A 19,668-nucleotide genomic window follows, 5' to 3' on the forward strand; every position below is an offset into this window, starting at 1 on the left:
AGAGCTTAAAAGAAGAGCTTATTATCAATCATCTATTAAATCTCTAATTGGCAGCATAAGAATCTACAAAACTGACATTGATAACTTAGTTACCTTTCTGTAAAGTAATTCCTTTTGAAGAAAAATGCAAATGCTAAAAAAACACCTATTATGAACCAACATCAGAGTGTATCTGTAGAGATTTAGCAATGTGTACATGCTTATTAGTTGCTCAGTCGTGTCCAAGTCTTTGCAATCTTTTGGACTGTAGCCTACCAGGCTCCTCTGTCCATGGGATCTTTCAGGCAGGAATACTAGAGTGGGTTGGCATTTCCTCCTCCTGGAGATTTAGCAATATAAAATGCTAATTACAATTTTAATAAGTGCAATTAAAATCATTTATCTAGGAAAGCCAATCTTGGAAGTCAACTCTCACTCATGGGTAACTACTTGAAAGTTTAGATATAAGAGATATATTCTTTGGTTTGAATCTATAGATCATAAAAAATACCAAAAGTAGAAGTTGAAAACTATGCTGGAATTTTCCAGAATCTTGAAGGACATAGCAGGGTAAAATTTAATTAGAGACTTCATAGGAAAAGGTAATAAAACAGTAAGGGTTGACTTCAAACCAGAGATTTTTGGTATACTTTAATGCTTGAAAGAGAAGAATACACAGGCCATATATTTTGCTTCAAATTTGTATTCACACTGAAATTTAAATTTTTATACCTAAGGAAATCTTGACTAAACGCTGCTCTTCACTACTCACTGCTCAGGTTTTGCTGTGATGAAGGATTAAAAAGAAAAAAATCCTACTGACCTTGACTCACATTGACAGGGCTTAGGCCCTTATCTAAACTCAAAGGTTCTCAAGGCAGCACCCTTTTCTCCCTTAAAGACAGAACAGACTGGTTTCCTTCCTCCTAAGGTATTAATATGTTGATCACCTTGGGCTTTAGCCAAGCGTCATTCACAACAGGAACAATGACCTTGATCAGCTTTGCCTACACTGTGAAATTCAGTCCTGGGACAAGGTCAGACCACAGAAGAAGTGTAAATTCAAAATACAATGGAATTCACACACATTCTTTTTACTTCTGAATTCCATTTACAATGGTATACTCTACAGGGAATTGTGTGGTGATCATGGCATATGAAGAAATTTAAAATACTGTGAGTACTAGCCTATAAAAAAAAGATGATTTTGGAGGCGTGTGTGTGTGTGTGTTTTATGAAGAAGAGAAAATGCTCAATTCTTATAAGACTGTGTCCCCAACCAGGAAAGAAATTTTCATATTCAAACCTCATATAATGCTGCTACAATATGTGCTCTGTATTTACACAGTGTTTTAGACAGAAAAAATGATTATAGATTATGGCACAAGTTGAATTCAAGAATTTTGAGTATACAAATTTTTTAACATTTACCTTCTCTTTTTTCTTTGTCAGAACTCTTTTTAGGAATATTGACCCAACACGGGAGAAAACAAAGGAGGAAGGGAAAGAGTATTTAAGAGCTTGGACAACAGAATGAGCCTACTGGGTTTGAATCCTGACTTGATCACTTACTAATGATGTGACAAATGGGAAAATTAATTATGCTCTCTGTGCCTCAGTTTTCCCCTTGTTAAATATGTATATTAACAGTATTTATTACCTTGAAAGATTAATATGGGGATGAATTTTTAAAATCCAGGGAAAACAGAGTGGTGCCTGGTATACCCAAAGCATTAAAAAAGTATTAGTTATAATCACTATTACTACTACCACTACTGCTACTGCTATTTTTAATGAACCACACTACAGCCACAACAGTGAGCCTCCATTCAATGAAAGAAAGGGACCCACTATTTCATAGACATTGTCTACAATGCCGTACCTCTAAAAGACTCCCTTTAATTTAGAAGATAAATGTGAGTATGCAGTATGTGTGTGTGTTCAGTTGTGTCCGACTCTTTGTGACCCCAAAGACTGTAGCCCACCAGGCTCCTCTGTCCATGGAATTTCCCAGGCAAGAATACTGGAGTAGGTTGCCATGCCCTTTTCCAGGGGATCTTACTGACTCAGGGATTGAACCTACATCTCTTGCATCTCCTGCATTGGCAGGCGATGTTATTTACCACCGAGTCACCCAGGAATCTGTGAGTATGCAGACCTACAATTAAAACTTTCAAGTTGAGTATTGTATAAGTTTTCTTATCAAACGTGTTTTGGGATGTTCACCCACAAGTGAACTTCAGGTTTGTTTTAGGTGAACTCGATTTAAAAAATTTTAATGGCTCTCACTCAAAGGAACATCATGAAAAGCCATGCAGAATAATGAAAAGGCATGTTCCCAGGAAGTCTGGACTGGCCACTGTCTTGCAGTTTGATCTTAAAGCCTTCAACCTTTTGGGTTCCAGCTTTGTTGTCTGTAAAACAGGATGGGGCTCCTTATACTGCTTATGCCTTAGGTGTGTTATGAGCTCAAAATCAAAATCAAATTGCTTGTGTGAAATAAAACTCATATTTTAAGGCAAGACAAGACAAATTTAAATATAGAAAATCTTCTCTGCCCTTTGGCTGCCTCTCTCCAGGCACTGTGCCTTGTGTATCTGCACTATGCATCCACCAAACCCCCTCCGTATGCTTCCCTGGTGGCTCAGTGGTAAAGAATTGCCTGCCAATGTGGGAGACTCGGGTTCAGTCTCTGGGACAGGAAGATCCCCTGGAGGAGGGCGTGGCAACCCACACCAGTATTCTTGCGTAAAGAATCCCATGAACAGAGGAGCCTGGCAGGCTACAGTCCATGGGATTGCAAAGAGTCAGACATGACTGAGTGACTGAGTACACACAATTTAACATCAAGCATAAATTTCTCTCCAGTCTCAGGGGAAGAGCTGACTTGTGCTGAGGGACACTGATTCCTCCAACTTGACACTCCTCCTCCTATTCCTCCATGTACTCCCTTTTCTGTCTTTTCAACCTCTTTCCTCTCTGCAAGATCTTTCTCCACAGCTTTCAAACATGAGCCTCTTCCCCATCTTTAACAAAATCTGCTATCATTTTCTTTCCCTTCACAGTTAAGCTCCTCAAAAGGCAAATATTCACTCACTCATTGCCTCAACTTGATTACATTCCTGCCACTGCACAATTCATCAAAATCAGGTTTCTGCCACTGCCATCTCAGTAAAACTATTCTGAAAGAAGTCACTGTGGCAAATCGAATTACTGACCTCAGTTCTTTATCCCACCTTGTATCCATGCCCTTTGCCGTGTGACTTTGAATTTCCTGCTACAAAAGGCACAACTGACCTTCCTGGCCTTGACAGTGAGCTTGGCCATATGACTTGTTTTGCCTAAGTCTAGTGGGATGTTAACAGACATGACACAAGCAGAGGCTGAAAACGTGCTTCTGCATTGGGGCTGGCCCTTCTGCACGGCTGCCATTATCAAACATGTTAGTGAGCTGGCCTGCCCATCACTGGAGAAGGATGAGTGACATGTGACAGAGAGGCACTCCACCCAACCTGCTACGTGTGGCAATGTCACCCAGACAAGCTGCAAACTTAAGAAATACATGCTTATAGTTGTATGCTAATAGTGTCATGAGGTTGTCATGCTGCATTTTTGCAAAAATAGTTAACCAATTCAGTCAGCAATGATCAATGTCTGTGGACAGTTCTACTTTCTTATTTATTTGATTTCCAGACAGCGACTGGTTCTACTGACTGCTCTGTCCTTCTTGAGGCTCTATCCTTCCTGGCCCCCCTCTTTTTGGGTGTCCTCTCTATATTCTTAAGGCTCAAGTATTCCTTTTTCTGCCTGTCCCTTAATGTGGGTATTCACAAAGATTCTGTCCCTAGCCCAACCTTCTTCTCCTTAGTGTAGGTTGATCCTCAGCTAGTGAAGGAGGCTGGTGCATATCCATAAAAATGTTATATCACAATGTGCCCTTATATCCAAATGTTCTACCTCCATGGCTATTGCCTTAATTTAAGCCCTCATCACCTCTTACTTGGACTTTGCAATAACCTTTTTATTGGTTCCCTCCTTTTACTTTCAAACCAGACCTTTCATCCTTGGATAGATGCTCAAGCAATCTTTTTAAAATACAAATATTAACCATATTACTCCTCTGCTAAACCTTTCAATGGCTCCCTGTTACCTACAAGATGAAGTTAAAATGTCCCTCCTTGGGTATATGACCTCTCCCTCAAATATATGATCCTTACATAAATATCCACTTTCATCTTTTGCTACCTCCTTTCCTCTGTCTCCTTTTGTGAGGGGAAACACTGATTGAAACTGCTTACCCTAGTCAGGTACCATAGTAACCATTTGCATGAATCATTTTAGGACAGGAAGTCCTGGTAAGGAACACAGAACAAGCCAGCACCAACAGGAAGCATTCCAGAAAGGTATAAAGGAGATGCCACATGTCCTACCAATCTCCCAGAATCCTCCTTGTTGGAGTCCATCTTGGCTAAGCAATGTGCACGACACCAGGAAGAACCCTGAGTCAGAGTGATTTGCCAGAGACAACCCCCAAACTAACCCCATCACCATAAAACCCAGGACCATGAGTCACGTGGCAGAGCAGTTCTCCTGGGTTCCCTTACCCTCCTGCTCTCTCCACTCAGGCACCACTTCCCAATAAAGTCTCTTGCTTTGTCAATACAGGTGTCTTCTCAGACAATTCATTTCCAAGCGTTAGACAGGAGCCTACTCTTGGACTCTGGAAGGGACTCTTCTTCCTGCAACACTTTCCTCTTATGCAAAACCTCTAAAAGGTTAAGTGACTTGATGAAGGTGACATAGCTTGTCAGTGAAAGAAACATCACAAAAATGTAGTTTTCTTGGCTTTCAAATTCAGTGTTCAATCTACTTAAAGAAGATATGCTTCCACATAAAAGAATTTAAGGAAGACGGTTGGATTTATTATAATTGGATTTTGAAGAATATAAAATAGTATCCTTGATGATTATAGCATGATTGGAAAATTACTATGTATAATAAAGTAACACATTGCCAAACAGAGACAGCAAAAAATACATATTTAGTTTATTAAAAAATCACTAAACCGTTTACTCCTGAGTATGAATTAATGTTCTATACATATTTATTGGGAAAAGGAAATACAATTTCTGTCTTGTTTGTGTGAATTAAAATGACCTATAAAACCTCTTTATGTATATATAATAGAAATGTTAAAATATCTGTAAGGAAGCCATTTCAAAAGTAAAGTCTTTCACCATTAACTTCAAGACTCATCTATTAAACCTCTGACATTACTAAACAACACTGTTTCAGAAAGTAACTGTGTATACAGGGGATACTATTTGAAAAAACAGCCCTCATTTTCCAGCTTACTGGACATGATTCATCTTTTCAACAGCTTTGAGGACTACATACCAAAGTTGCTACTTCTTTGTCCTTTTGACAATGACTACAAGCTGAGAGCAGGCTAGTAAATGTGTTATCGGCCAACCCATTAGAGTTCCATTATTTTCTGTCTTACATGGCTTCATGTAATGAATTTTTATAATTAAACTAATGGCATACAATTTATTTTTCCCCTTCGTTACTTTCAGGCCCCATTTCTCTTCCAGCTTCTTTGGAATAAGTTTTATACAAAAAGAAAGGAGGAGAGCCCTCCAAGTGCTTCATTACCTTAATTTCATTATGACATTTTGGAAAGCATTCTCTTTATCTGTGCTCTTTCTTTAATTTGCTGACTTTATTAAAAGGCTGAAGCAGTGTTGTAATGAACAAATCACCCAGCTACCCCAGGCATCTAAGAAGTCTGGTTGAGAGGGTGTGGATTTGACTGGGTAGAAATGATTCCAGACAGAACACCAGAGGACACATTCCCAGAAAGTAGCATCTCCACAGCTATTTTCAAATCCCATGAGTGGTACACTATATACATTATTGTTCATGAACATTCAGTGCTTTTTTTCATACCAGATGATCACATATCTGCATCCCCACTGAACTGGGGATAGTGACAATTGATTTTGTCTACATGTCAGTTTCAGGCAGGCAGTTTAAGAGTAAATGGCTTCATTCATTGTGTTCCCGACTCTCTGATCCTGGAAGTATGTATCAAGATGCTGCTCTCATCAGCTGCAGTCCCTGAGTAAGCTCAGTATAATGCCCTTGTGAATCTACACTTGACATATAAGATGAACAAAACACAAACTTTGTGTTGTCTCTAGATTTGGGGATAGTTTGTTAGTGTGGCGTAACTTAGCCTATCCTGACTGACATACCTACTCAAGTGTGACCCTAGAGTGTATGAAGTGGTTATCTCATTGTGGTTTTCATTTGTATTTTCTTTATGACAAAGGATGTTAATCATCACTTTGTGTGCTTATTAGCCATTTGTACATCTGTGAAAAAATGTTTTAAAAATCCTTTGCTGATTTAAGATTGAGTCCTTCTTGTTCTTGCTGAGGTTTAAGAGTTCTTTACATATTCTGCATACAAGTCTTATCAGACAGATGATTTGCAAATATTTTCTCTCATTCTGTGGGTCATCTTTTAACTTTCTTTATAATATTGCTTGCAGCACAAAATTTTCAATTTTGATGAAGTCCAATTTATACATTTTTTCTCTGCACTTTGGCTTTTGGTGTCTTTTCAGAGAACACACTGCCTAACTCATTGTGCTCCTTTGTTGTCTTATAAGAGTTGTAATATCTTCATTCTTATATTTAGCTCTAAGATCCATTTTAAATTATTTTTTCTGTATGGTCTAAGGTAGGGTCAAACTTCATTATTTTATATGTGGATAATTCAGTGATGCAAGCATGAAGTTTTGAACAAAAATATGCTTTTACCTTTGAATTGTCTAGGCATTCTTGCCAACAATCAATTGACTATAAATGCAAGAATTTAGTTCTGAATATTCAATTTTATTTCCTTGATCTATATATCTATTTTGATGTCAGTACCACACCATCTTGATTACTAGCTTTCTATTAAGCTTTGAAATTAGAAATTGTGTGTCCTCCAAGTTTGTGCTTTTTTCAAGGTTACTTTTGCTATTTTTTGTCCTTTGTATTTCAGTACGAATTTTAGGATCTACTTGTCAATTTATATAGGAAAATCAATGAGGATTTTGATAAGAACTATAGAGAGTCTGTAGGTCAATTTTGGGATATGGATATCTTAACAATATTAAGTTTTTTGATGTGGGAATATGGCACGCTTTTCCATTTACTTAAACTTTAAATTCTTTTAGCATTGTAGTTCTCAACAGAAAAGTCTTGCATTTTTCTTATTCCTAATATTTTGTTGTTATTTATTCAATAAATGGAATAATTTTGTGAATTTCACCGTTCAGATTATTCACTGTCAGTTTATAGAAAAAGCACTGTTTTCTGTATTTTGATCTTACATCCTGCAAATTTGCTGAATTAACTTATTAGTTTTATACAGTTGTAGTGTATTCCTTAGAACTATCTATATACTAGTTAAGGTCATCTGCAAACAGGGATAATTTTAATTTTTCCTTTCCAATATGGATAATTTTTACCTATTTTTTCATGCCTAATCTCCCAACCTAAACTTCCAGTACAGTGGTAAATAGAAGCGGTGAGGAAGAAGAATAGAAGAATGCTTTGCTTCATTTGTCTGACTCTTTGTGACCATATGGACTGTAGCCCACCAGGGTCCTCTGTCCATGGGATTCTCCAGGCAAGAATACCGGAGTGGGTTGCCATTTCCTACTCCAGAGGACCTTCCTGACCAAGGGATCGAACCTGTTTTTCTGTTGTCTCCTGCATTAGCAGGCGGGTTCTTTACCACTAGTGCCGCCTGGGAAGCTTAAGAATATTGGAGTGGATTGCCATTCCATCCTCCAGGGGATCTTTCTAACCCAGGGACTGAACCCAGGTCTCCTGCATTGAAAGCAAATTTTTTTTTTTTTTTTTTTTTTTTTTACCATCTGAGCCACCTGGGAAGACTGAGGGGTCTGGGAGGCTACAGTGCATAGGGTCACAAAGAGTTGGACACGACTGAAGAAGTGGTGAGAGCAGACGTATTTACCTTGTTTCTGATCTCAGAGGAAAATATTCAGTCTGTGAGTCTGATTCTGTTTTGCATATATATCCATCTGTATTATTTTTAGATTCCATATATAAATAATATTATATACTGTCTTTTCTCTGCATGACTTATTTCACTAAGGATAATATTAGGTCCATTCATGTTGCTACAAATGGCAGAACTTCATTCCTTTTCATGACCGATATTTCACTGCATAGATGTACCACATCTTTGTCCATTCATCTGTTGATGGGCCTTTGGGTTGCTTCCACATCTTGGTAATTGTAATTAGTGCTGCTATGAATACTGGGGTGCAAGTATCTTTTCAAGTTACTGTTGTCATTTTTTCCCAGATATATACACTGGGATGGAATTTTTAGTTCTATTTTTAGTTTTTAAAGGGACCTCCATACTGTTTTCCATTGCAGCTACACCAATTTACATACCCACCAAAAGGTGTACAAGAGTTTCCTTTTTCTTCACATCCTTGTCAACATGTGTTATTTGCAGACCTTTTGATGACAGCCATTCTGCCCATGCATGCACATTCTGACAAGTGTGAGGTGGTATCTCACTGATGCTTTGATTTGCGTTTCTCTAAAAATTAGTGAATGTGCCTTTTCATGTGCCTATTGGCCACTGGACTACTTACTTTGGAAAAATGTCTACTCAGATCTTCTTCCCATTTTTTGATTCGGTTGTTTTCTGATATTAAGCTGTATGAGCTGATTGCATATTCTGAAGACTAATCCCTTGTCAGTAGCATCATTTGCAAATATTTTCTCCAGGTTTGTAAGTTGTTTTTTCATTTTGTTAATGGTTTCCTTTGCTATGACAAAGCTTTTAAGTTTAATTAGGTCCCATTGTTTATTTCTGCTTTTATTTCTTTTGCCTTAGGAGAGACAGCCAAAAAAATCTTGCTGTGATTTATGTCAGAAAGTGTTCTGCCTATAGGAGTTCTATGGTTTCAGGTCTTCCATTTGGACCTCTTATCCATTTTGAGTTTATTTTTGTATATGGTGTGAGGAAATGTTATAATATCATTCTTTTACATGTAGCTTTCCAGTTTATCAGGCACCACTTGTTGAAGAGACTGTCTTTTCTCCATTGGATATTCCAGCCTCCTTTAGCATAGATTAATCATAGGTGTGTAGGTTTATTTTTGGTCTCTCTATTATGTCCCATTTATCTACAAGTCTGTTTGTGCCAATACCATGCTGTTTTGATTGCTGTAGTCTAAGATGACACCTCCAGCTTTTTTTCTTTTTTTTTAAAAATATTGCTTGAACAATTTAAAGTCTTTTATGGTTTCACATGAATTTTAGGATTATTTGTTCTAATTTTGTGAAAAATGTCATGGGTATTTTGATAGGGATTGCATTAAATCTGTAAATTGCTGTAGGTGGTATGGGCATTTTGACAATATTCTTCCAATCCAAGAACACAAAATATCTTTTTCTTTCTTTGCATTACCTTTAATTTACCTCATCAGAATATAGGTCTTTCACCTCTTTGGTTAAGTTTATTCCAAGGCTTTTTATTCTTTTTGATGTGATTTTAAGTAAGATTGTTTTTTAACTTTCTCTTTCTGATAGTTCATTATTAGTGTATAGAAAAGCAACAGATTTCTGTATATTAATCTTTTATCCTGCAAATCTGCTGAATTCATTTATTAGTTCTACTAGTTTTTGAGTGGAGACTTTATTTAGGGTTTTCTATATAAAGCATTACTTTATCTATAAATAGTGACAGTTTTGCTTTTTTTCATTTCAATTTGAATGCCTTGTCTTCTTTTTCTTGTCTGACTGCTATGGCTAGGACTGCCAATACTATGTCAAATAGAAGTGGTGAGAGTGGGATTCCTTGTCTTTTTTCTGAATACAGAGGAAAGGCTTTCAGCTTTTCACTACTGAGTACGATGTTAGCTGTGGGTCTGTCATAAATAGCCTTTATTAACTTGAGATATTAATATGTTCCCTCTATGCTAACTTTGTTGAGTTTTTTCTTTTTTGATGAATGGGTACTGAATTTCATCAAATGCTTTTTCTGCATCTATTGAGGTGATCGTGTGATTTTTACCTTTCTTTTTGTTAATATGGTATATTGATTTGCAAATATTGAACCATCTGTAATCCAACTTGATCATGACATATGATCTTTTATATATATCAATGGATTTGGTTTGCTAACATTTTGTTGAGGTTTTTGTATTGATACACATCAAAGGCATTGGCCTATAATTTCCTTTTTTTTTTTTTTCGGTAGTGTCTTTGTCTTGTTTTCACACTAGGGTAATGGTGGCCTTGTAGAATGAATTCTGGAATGTTCTATCCTCTTCAATCTTTTTGGAAAAGTTTGAGAAGGACAGGTATTAGTTCTTCTTTATATGTGTGGTAGAATTCCCCTGTTAATCAATCTGGTCCTGGACTACTGTTTGCTGGGAGTTTTCTTTTTTTTTTTAACTACAAACTGAATTTTACCATAGTGACTAGTCTGTTCTAATTGTTTGATTCTTTTTTGAAATTACTTTTTATTGGGGTATAACTGCTTTACAACGTACTCCAAAGCAAATCAATTATATATATATACATATATCTCCTCTCTTTTGGATTTCCTTCCCATTTAGGTTACCACAGAGCACTGAGTAGAGTTCTCTGAGCTATACAATAGATTCTCATTGGTTATTTATTCTATACAAAATATCAATATTGTACATATATCAATTCCAATCTCCCAATTTATCCCTGTCTGGTTCTTCTTGATTCAATCTTGGCCTATTATATATTTTTAGAAAATTGCCTTTTTTTCTCTGGGCCATCCAATTTGTTGGCATGTAAGTATTTGTGGTATTAAGAATTTTTTGGTATCTCTCTAATATTGACTGTTATTTCTCTTCTTTCATTTATCTTGTTTATTGTGTCTTCTCTCTCTTCTTGGTGAGCCTGGCTAAAAGTTTATCAATTTTGTTTGTCTTTCAAAAAAAATCTCCTGGTTTCATTGATCTTTTCTTTTGCTTGTTAATATTTTATTTCCCCTCATATTATCTTTATTACTCCCTTCCTTTTGCTGACTTTGGTTTTGTTCTTTTTCTAATTCTCTTAGGTGGTTGGTTAGGCTACTTATTTGAGATTTTTCTTTTTTCTTGAGGAAGGCCTACAACACTACAAACTTTCCTCTTAGCCTTCTTTTGCTGCATCCCATAGATTTTTGGAGTTTTAAGTTGTCTTGAGGTATTTTCTGATTTCCCTTTTGATTTCTTCATTGGCCCATTGCTTTTTTAGTAGCATATTGTTTAGTCTCCACATGTTTGCACCTTTCCCATTTTTCTTTCTGTAATTGATTTCTAGTTTTATACTGCTGTGGTCAGAAAATATGTTTTATATAAATTCTATTATCTTTCTCTAGTAGCTTTCAGTTCAGTTCAGTTGCTCAGTTATGTCCAACTCTTTGCGACCCCATGAACTGCAGCACGCCAGGCCTCCCTGTCCATCACCAACTCCCGGAGTTCACTCAGACTCACGTCCATCGAGTCAGTGATGCCATCCAGCCATCTCATCCTCTGTCGTCCCCTTCTCCTCCTGCCCCCAATCCCTCCCAGCATCAGAGTCTTTTCCAATGAGTCAACTCTTCACATGAGGTGGCCAAAGTACTGGAGTTTCAGCTTCAGCATCATTTCTTCCAAAGAAATCCCAGGGCTGATCTCCTTCAGAATGGACTGATTGGATCTCCTTACAGTCCAAGGGACTCTCAAGAGTCTTCTCCAACACCACAGTTCAAAAGCATCAATTCTTCAGCGCTCAGCCTTCTTCACAGTCCAACTCTCACATCCATACATGACCACAGGAAAAACCATAGCCTTGACTAGACGGACCTTTGTTGGCAAAGTAATGTCTCTGCTTTTGAATATCCTATCTAGGTTGGTCATAACTTTCCTTCCAAGGAGTAAGCATCTTTTAATTTCATGGCTGCAATCACCATCTACAGTGATTTTGGATCCCCCAAAAATAAAGTCTGACACTGTTTCCACTGTTTCCCCATCTATTTCCCATGAAGTGATGGGACCAGATGCCATGATCTTTGTTTTTTGAATGTTGAGCTTTAAGCCAACTTTTTCACTCTCCACTTTCACTTTCATCAAGAGGCTTTTGAGTTCCTCTTCACTTTCTGCCATAAGGGTGGTGTCATCTGCATATCTAAGATTGTTTATTTTTAAGGCTACTGTGTAGTTGGAAGAAAGTAATGGGAATAAGCCAAGTTAAAAAGCCTCAAACCCTGCTGTTCTTAGTGAAATTCAGTAGATTACATATTGTTGCCAACCTTTGGTTAATTTCCAGAGTTTAGAAAAAGCAATTTTAACAATTTTGCAATTTGCTGCTTGTATAGAGGAGTGGGTTTACAGAGTTGCCACATCATATTTTCAAGCATGGAATAAGTTAAACTGTGAAAAGGAACTAAGGCAAAATATGGTGCAATCAGAGCATAATGCCATCGAAGTCTTGGTGACTGCACTAAACATTTATATACTGTAGTAGGACCTGGGAAACTACCCATTATTTTTCTTGTGCTCTATCAGTGATGTAGGAAGCACTCTGTATGCTTTGAGAAGTTTAATATACTCATACATACTTTGAGAGGAAAAGTACCATTAGGTATTGATTCTTTCTCCTTAATCACACGGAATCTTTAGGGGAGAGCAAAAGGAAATATAGAAAATGCATGAATAAATGGCAGGTCCTAGCAAGAAGTTTTCTAATAAAAATTTGTCATTACCGTATCAGAAATCCAAGCCTAAAACTACCATTGGGGTCAATTTGCTGGTTTAATTTTATGCTCATCTGCTGCTGCTAAGTCGCTTCAGTCGTGTCCGACTCTGTGAGACCCCATAGACGGCAGCCCACCAAGCTCCTCCATCCCTGGGATTCTCCAGGCAAGAACACTGGAGTGGGCTGCCATTTCCTTCTCCAATGCTCATCTAAATAGTAAATAAAATATGTGAAAGGAGGATTTAGCTTCCATTACTGTATATATATCTTTTCGGTAGATAAAGATACTATCTAATACCACTTATTCCCTCTTAAAATGAAAACAGTCAGGCTCTGCATCTATGTTTGAAAAAGAAGTTCTCCCTGGTTAGTTTCTTTCTAGTAAAATAATTTTCAATCATCAAAAAGCTACTAGATTTACTACATATAAGATCAACTTTTAAAATTATTATTAATTACATGATTACACTCTGTTTCCATTCCCAAATGAATGTCTTCAAAACTAGATATTTTACAGCCTCAGAAACCTGTATTTAATAATTTGATAAATTACTGAGTTTCTCACCTCAGATAGTTTTAAGTATTATATAGCCAAATCAGCTAGGCTCAAACAAGATTTCACTTCTCTATTGAATTCATGTACTCTTAGCTCAGCCAAGCACAAAACAGCTAATGCCATCACGTTTGAAAAGCTTTTATGCTGAATTTGACACAAAAGCAATCACAAGACAGACAAAAAAGGAATTGCTCTTTCAAAAGCTGAAAGGGGGAAAAATAAATGAAAACTCTGAGTCTGGGTAAATCTCTCTTGACACCAGAAAAGAAAGTTTAAAATCATTAAGAAATACTTTTTCCAAAGAATCCACTGCCAAGTTTAGACTAGTCTTAACAGCCTGGGAAACAGGTTGTGGAGTAAACCTAGATTGTGCCAGATAAAAGAAAGCCAAAGATGACCACTGCTGGCAGTTTTAGGTGCCAATGGTGTGCCATCTTACCTCTTACAAAAATTAAATGGCATCATCTCTTCTGCTATGGCCTATTGGCAAATATTTTGATTAGGATGGAAATCCTGCATGATTTCCCCTAATATCTGTCTTTCCATCTCAAAAAATATATATATATATTACTTTACTAGGTCCATGTAGAAGAGCAAATGAAGCCGTGCAGTTAACAAAATCACCTACTTACTTTATGCTTTGTTTACAAAAAAGTCAGGGTTATTATAGGAAAGAAAGAAACTAGACATACATTATGGGCATCTCTTAATGATCTGCTCATTAACTGTTGACTCAGTGGACCATCTACAGTCTATTCTTTTGCCAAATACTCTCCTGCTGCTATCTCCTTCTACCTTGTACATGCTTTCAAGATGGACTTTTCTCAGATGCCATCTCAGATTTGACTTTTACTTTGTGAAGGGGCTGTTATTTCAGTGTTTAATCTACTATTTTGTCTAACCAAGAGCAGAGGTTTTCTAAATTAGTAGGGAAATGGTGAAAGATGGAACTGAATGCAATATTATAGTTAAAATGATAATTATTAAAACTTATACAGCAACATATATATTTATATGATAATACTACCTTTAAAATAAGAATTCAAAATTTTATCTACAATATGAAGACAATTAAAAATATGTAGATAAGCAGAAGAAACTATAGACAAATGGTAGCAATTATGAATCATTAAAATATCAGAATGATGAGTGATTTTTTTCAGTAGTTCAGGTATGACGACTGGTTTCAGTTTTCAAAGAGTATAACAGGGCCAGTGGTTGGCTTTGAAACTATTTCATTGTGACGAGGAGGGTAGTCATCAGCGATGCTACTCCAAGGAAAGCTGGCTACTGTAATTACAGCTCTCCAAGTTTATAGATACAGTCTGATGACTGACTATTAGGCTCACCATCTCTATGCTAATCCTAGATACAGAGAGTAAGAAAGAATTCATGGAGTAAGGAGATTCTGGTCAAATTAACCAGTGTCTATTATGTCTATCTTCACACTTTTTTCCTAAAAGAAAACTGTAAGTGATAAGCCAGCTAATATCACTCAGGAGTGATAACACAGCAGACATAAAGGCAGTCCTCCACTTTATCAGGCTCCCTGACTTTTATAAGAATTAAACATTGGAGTTTCATTAAAAATGGAATATAATCTACACTTATCTTTTTAGTTTTTCCACAGTAAAATGGAATATGAAAACTTCTCCCTAGTAGGCTGTTTCACTACTTTCATTTTCCACCTGTTGGCTCACTGGTAATCTTATTTGTCAGTTCACAACTACAATTTTCTCCCTTTTGGATACTTTCAGTGTTTTTTGATCTGTTTAAGCCACACAGACAGTGGGTTAAAGAAGAAATCTGGGAGGTCATTTACAAAAGTAATTGCTCTGCATTCATATTCCAACTCTATTGCTATTAAGAGAAGTTACTGAACTTCACTAGGCTTTCAATTTTCTTATACGTAAACTGGGAACAATAATACTATTTTTCATGAAAAGTTTTCGGGAGGATGAACTAAGCCAATATATGCAGTGATTAGCATAGTTTTTGACAAGTACCAAGTATTCTCTAAATGTCAGTATTAGTATTACTTTAGCTTTAGCATATGTTATTTAGGAAATGGACATGAAAATTACAGCTTTAGTCATCTTTATTTGTGTTAGGAACCTACACTGAAGTTGTAACAATATATATCATTAAATTCCTAAATATCACAAACAAAAACATAAGTTTCCAAAGATAATGGCTGAGCCATTTTAAGGCACAGTTTTAGACTGACTATTCAAAAGAAAATTTTTATTTCAAAAGTTTGATAAGGATGGCAATTATAATATAATCTTGTCTTTGTTTTAGGTGTCCAAAACATCTTGCTTGTTTTGATGAAAAAACTGTTTTGTTTCCTCCTCTCATATTTACTTTTGCAACTCTTTCCGTCTCTTATTTAAAGCCCCTTGCTCTTTCAGAAGCTATTAAACCTTAATTATTCTTGCCATCACTTTAGGGTTCTTGTATGTTTTAAGAGTATTTCTTAACTGCCAATTTTCAGAGTCTTCTTGCTCTGATCATTTCTATCTTTATACACCTCTCACCTCTCCTTCCCCTCATTTCTAACCCAAGGGTCCAGTCCAAACTACTTTTCCATGTAATCTCTCCTTACCAGTTAACCAATCTGTTCCATTATCTGCTAGATTCATAGAATCTTAAATTTTTGAGAGAAAAATGAAATAGCGTGACATACTGAGTACCTGATTGATGAGAGCAGAACCCTCAAGAATAACCACACGGATTCTGTATTTCACATAATCAAATGAGAAATTGGAAAAACCATCCTTAGAAATTCCTAATTCATCTACCCTTGTCAAAGGGAGAACATTTTAGTGGTAACAAATATCTTATGAAAGAGAAAATTTTTGTTCACTTAGATGATGCCTCCAACAAATGTACTAAGTTTGTGAAATACTACAAACTTATGGCTTTCTAACATTCTTGTCATAGAAATAAAAACTGTGTCCTCTTAGCTGTTCAGACCCTTTGGAAAACTAGCTATGGCAAGGAGCAGCTAAAAGTTCACCAGTTTGTTACTCCAACTTATTCTTCCTGAAATTAAATTTGGAATAAGTTCTGGTCAATGGGATATGGATGGAAGTAATGTCCACAATTTTGAGGCCTGGCCCTAAAACCCCATGTCTTTACCACATTCTCTCTTATTCTTCTGTGGTGACTTAGGGCAGACATGATTTTAAAATTATAGTTTAATAAAATTAGAAAATCCTGAATCTGCAACTCACCATTTAGGGGAAAGCTCCCAAGAAGAGTTTTTTGACCTCTATTGGACTATGACACAACCAAGGAATTAATCATCACTGTAACTCACCTATTGAGATTTCAGGGTTTATTTTTCAAATAAGTCTAGTATTAAAAACAAGCTGTGTAGCTTGGTGTAGTCTAAACAATGACTAATTTACAAATGGAAGCCATCCATCCAAGAAGACTATATAGATTTTTTTCCCTCAGTCTATGTTTTCTTTTAATAAATTTACATACAAAACCATTAAATTTTAATCCACGGTATAATTTTATCCAGTGTATTTTAAGAACATATCTTTGATACTAACCTTGGTTTCTGTGATCTTCCTTTGGATTGCATCCATTGTGTAGGGACCCTCCTTCCATGTCTCAAGCTTGGCTCTGGCCTGCCCCACCACCTGCTCAGCTTCTTCCTTAGCTTCCAGCCATTGTGTTGAATCCTTTAACATTTCATTTAACTGCTGCCTCCGGTTCTGAAGGTGTTCCTGTACTTCATCCCACTGACTCTGAATTCTTTCAACTGAAAGAGAAGGAAAAATGAATATGTGGGAGTAAATGCTAGTCTGGAGAAGACATATGAAATTGAACATCCAAATATTATCTCACATTTTTTATTACTTATGAAAGAAATTGCTCATTGTGTTACAGCTAGCATGACGGACAGTAGTATTTCTTACTTTTTTTAAAGGCAAACATGAGTTTTTGTTAAGTCAACTTCCTGAAAGTGACCTAGAACATCAATAGTATAAGTGAAAAATTTAACTCTGTCTGTTCTTCATCTCTGGAGCAAAATATCAATAACCTTTTTGAAAGCTCCTATAACAGAATGTCCAAATTCCCCACCCTTATCACTTCAGTGCCCAGCAGCCTTATTTCCAATACTATCACTGACATTTTGTTGCTTGTAGGCTTTGTGTTGCCCCAAAGAGTATGCTTTGCCATCCCCTCTCCACTCTCTCACCACCCTGCCTCCCAGAAGCAGCCTCTCATCAATGGCTGATGGTAGGCACTGGGGTATGAACATGAGAGCACCCTTGATGCTAGGGAAGATAACTTTGAGATATGTGTTTTATAAAGGTTCCAGAGCTTTCCCAGTGGGATAAAGCTCTAGTGGGTCATCGTGGTAACCTGCTTGATTATGCATCATCCTTAACTGGCTGTCTTGCCTTACCTATCTCACTTCCTCACTCCCCTATTGATATTTCTCTCAACTCCCAAGAAAACTACTTGGTCTCAAAATTTTTTTTCCTGCATATTTAGAAACTTCTTGTAACAATATTTTAGAATTCACGCCAGTTATATTCTACAAGTAGGACAGACTTACACTGAAGCTATTTTTTTATATTCTTGTGAGTCAAAGATAGCAATTCCCTATAGATTCTGCTCTGGAATATTTTAGAATATTCAAAATAAACATGACAAGATTGTTTTTTTCTTTTCTTTGAGGGCCATGTAATCCTTTCTTTAAGCTGATTTCATAAAATGGAAATAATGCCATAGAAAACAAGTAATAAAACCACTATTTATTTTATTCCTTAAGCAGGAAATCTGACATTCTAGAATTTTCCCTAAGCCTTGCAAAACACCATATATAATTGGCTACTAATTTCTGTCATACAGAACTCCTTCCTTGTTTCCACACATTGCCAATGCAAAGCTCTATCATTTTCTGCCTATGTTTGCAGCAGACTACATAGTCTCTCTGCCTCAAGTCTATTTTCCAATGTAACTTGCATATTGTAGACAAAGTAATAAACAAGATAAATCTAATCACTCCACTCCCTCACTTAAACCCTTCAGTGTCCCCACACTGTCCTGTGGAATATCTCAGCTTGATCTGGCCTGGATAATCTGAGCGATTTAGTTACAAAGGAACAAATTATAACACAATCAGGGTGTAGGAAAATCACCAGAGATAATATAAGAAACTGGGTCTTGCAGCAGTGGAGATGTTACTACATCTAGGCCCAAGATATCAGGGGAGGGAGAAGTGGCCAGAAGCTGAGAGTCATAAGAAAGCACCTTGAGAAGAGCAGTAACCTTTTGTCAAGGGACATAGCCTGAAGCAACTTCATGGGTAGGGAACTAGCAGAATAAATATCCTGACCTCTCTGCCCTCTTTATTCTATTTCCAACTCCCACTTCCCAGTGGCTAAATCAACTGGAAGCCAGAGGACATGGGAGACCACTGATGACACACATTAGCCTCCCAGAGTGGAGAATGCGGTAGAGATGGGCAACGGACAAATAAAATTTATACAGCACAGTATTGTGCTTCTTATTTCATGGCATAAGCTTAGGTCTTCTTAATTAAACCTGTTGTTGCCTCTCTTAAATTATTCCAAGTTATGAGTTAAAGAAGTACTTGAGATATTTTATAAATAACCATCAGGGCTAAATAGACCCCACAAGATTAGTGCCTGTGACATGAATGAAAGAATCTGGTGCCTGGAATAGGTAAAACTGAGTAAGTGACACTCATGATAGATACTGTTTTATTGAATTCATTTTGGTTTGGGTGTTTGCTCTGCATTGCAAATCCACTCAGCATATTATATTTCAACTTTGCTTAACATGTCACCCTCTGTTTAAATGTCAGTACCTCCTTGTAATCTGTGAAAACCATTTTTTTTGTTTGCTTGTTGCATTGCTGTTGTTCCCCCACTGGGTAGTATAGCACTTATTATAGTTGAGATTTACAGTTATTAACTAGTCTGTTTAATCTTCAGTTTACAAAATTACTAGTGTAAATGCTATCATAAAAAAGCAATTTAAAATATAAGCAAACGTCTCTTTAAGTGTTCTGGAATTTTTTATCAATCATAGAAACAATTGATAACCTGATTGCAAACCATTTTCCAACTTATCATAGCAGGCTGGTTTGCTATGCATAGCTGGCACTTCTTTATTTTCCTTGGCCTATTGTTATATGCATATTACATGTATTTGGAAATAATAAAATTGACTTTCCTCTAAAAGGCTATGATTACAATTTGCCTTAATTAGCCTTAATTGGTAACATTTTACTATGCTATCAAAATGTTTAGAACGCCTAGTATTTTTTGACAAAAACATGGT

The 19,668-nt window shown here is 36.6% G+C and overlaps 1 protein-coding gene across 20 annotated transcripts in view; it reads right to left on the reverse strand.

Annotated features, from left to right (window-relative positions):
- DMD (dystrophin) overlaps positions 1–19,668 on the reverse strand; it is a 2,667,987-nt gene that overhangs the window by 575,288 nt on the left and 2,073,031 nt on the right. For all 20 annotated transcript variants that reach the window (XM_086387503.1, XM_086387509.1, XM_086387510.1 and 17 more), the window contains one exon: positions 16,899–17,110. In XM_086387503.1, the coding sequence (XP_086243629.1) occupies positions 16,899–17,110 (212 nt within the window). The remainder of the gene's footprint in view (positions 1–16,898; positions 17,111–19,668) is intronic.

This window comes from Bos grunniens, chromosome X (genome assembly GCF_055505025.1).
Source record: "Bos grunniens cultivar Pamir isolate PY7600 chromosome X, Bosgru_T2T1.0, whole genome shotgun sequence".
Classification (NCBI taxonomy): domain Eukaryota; kingdom Metazoa; phylum Chordata; class Mammalia; order Artiodactyla; family Bovidae; genus Bos; species Bos grunniens.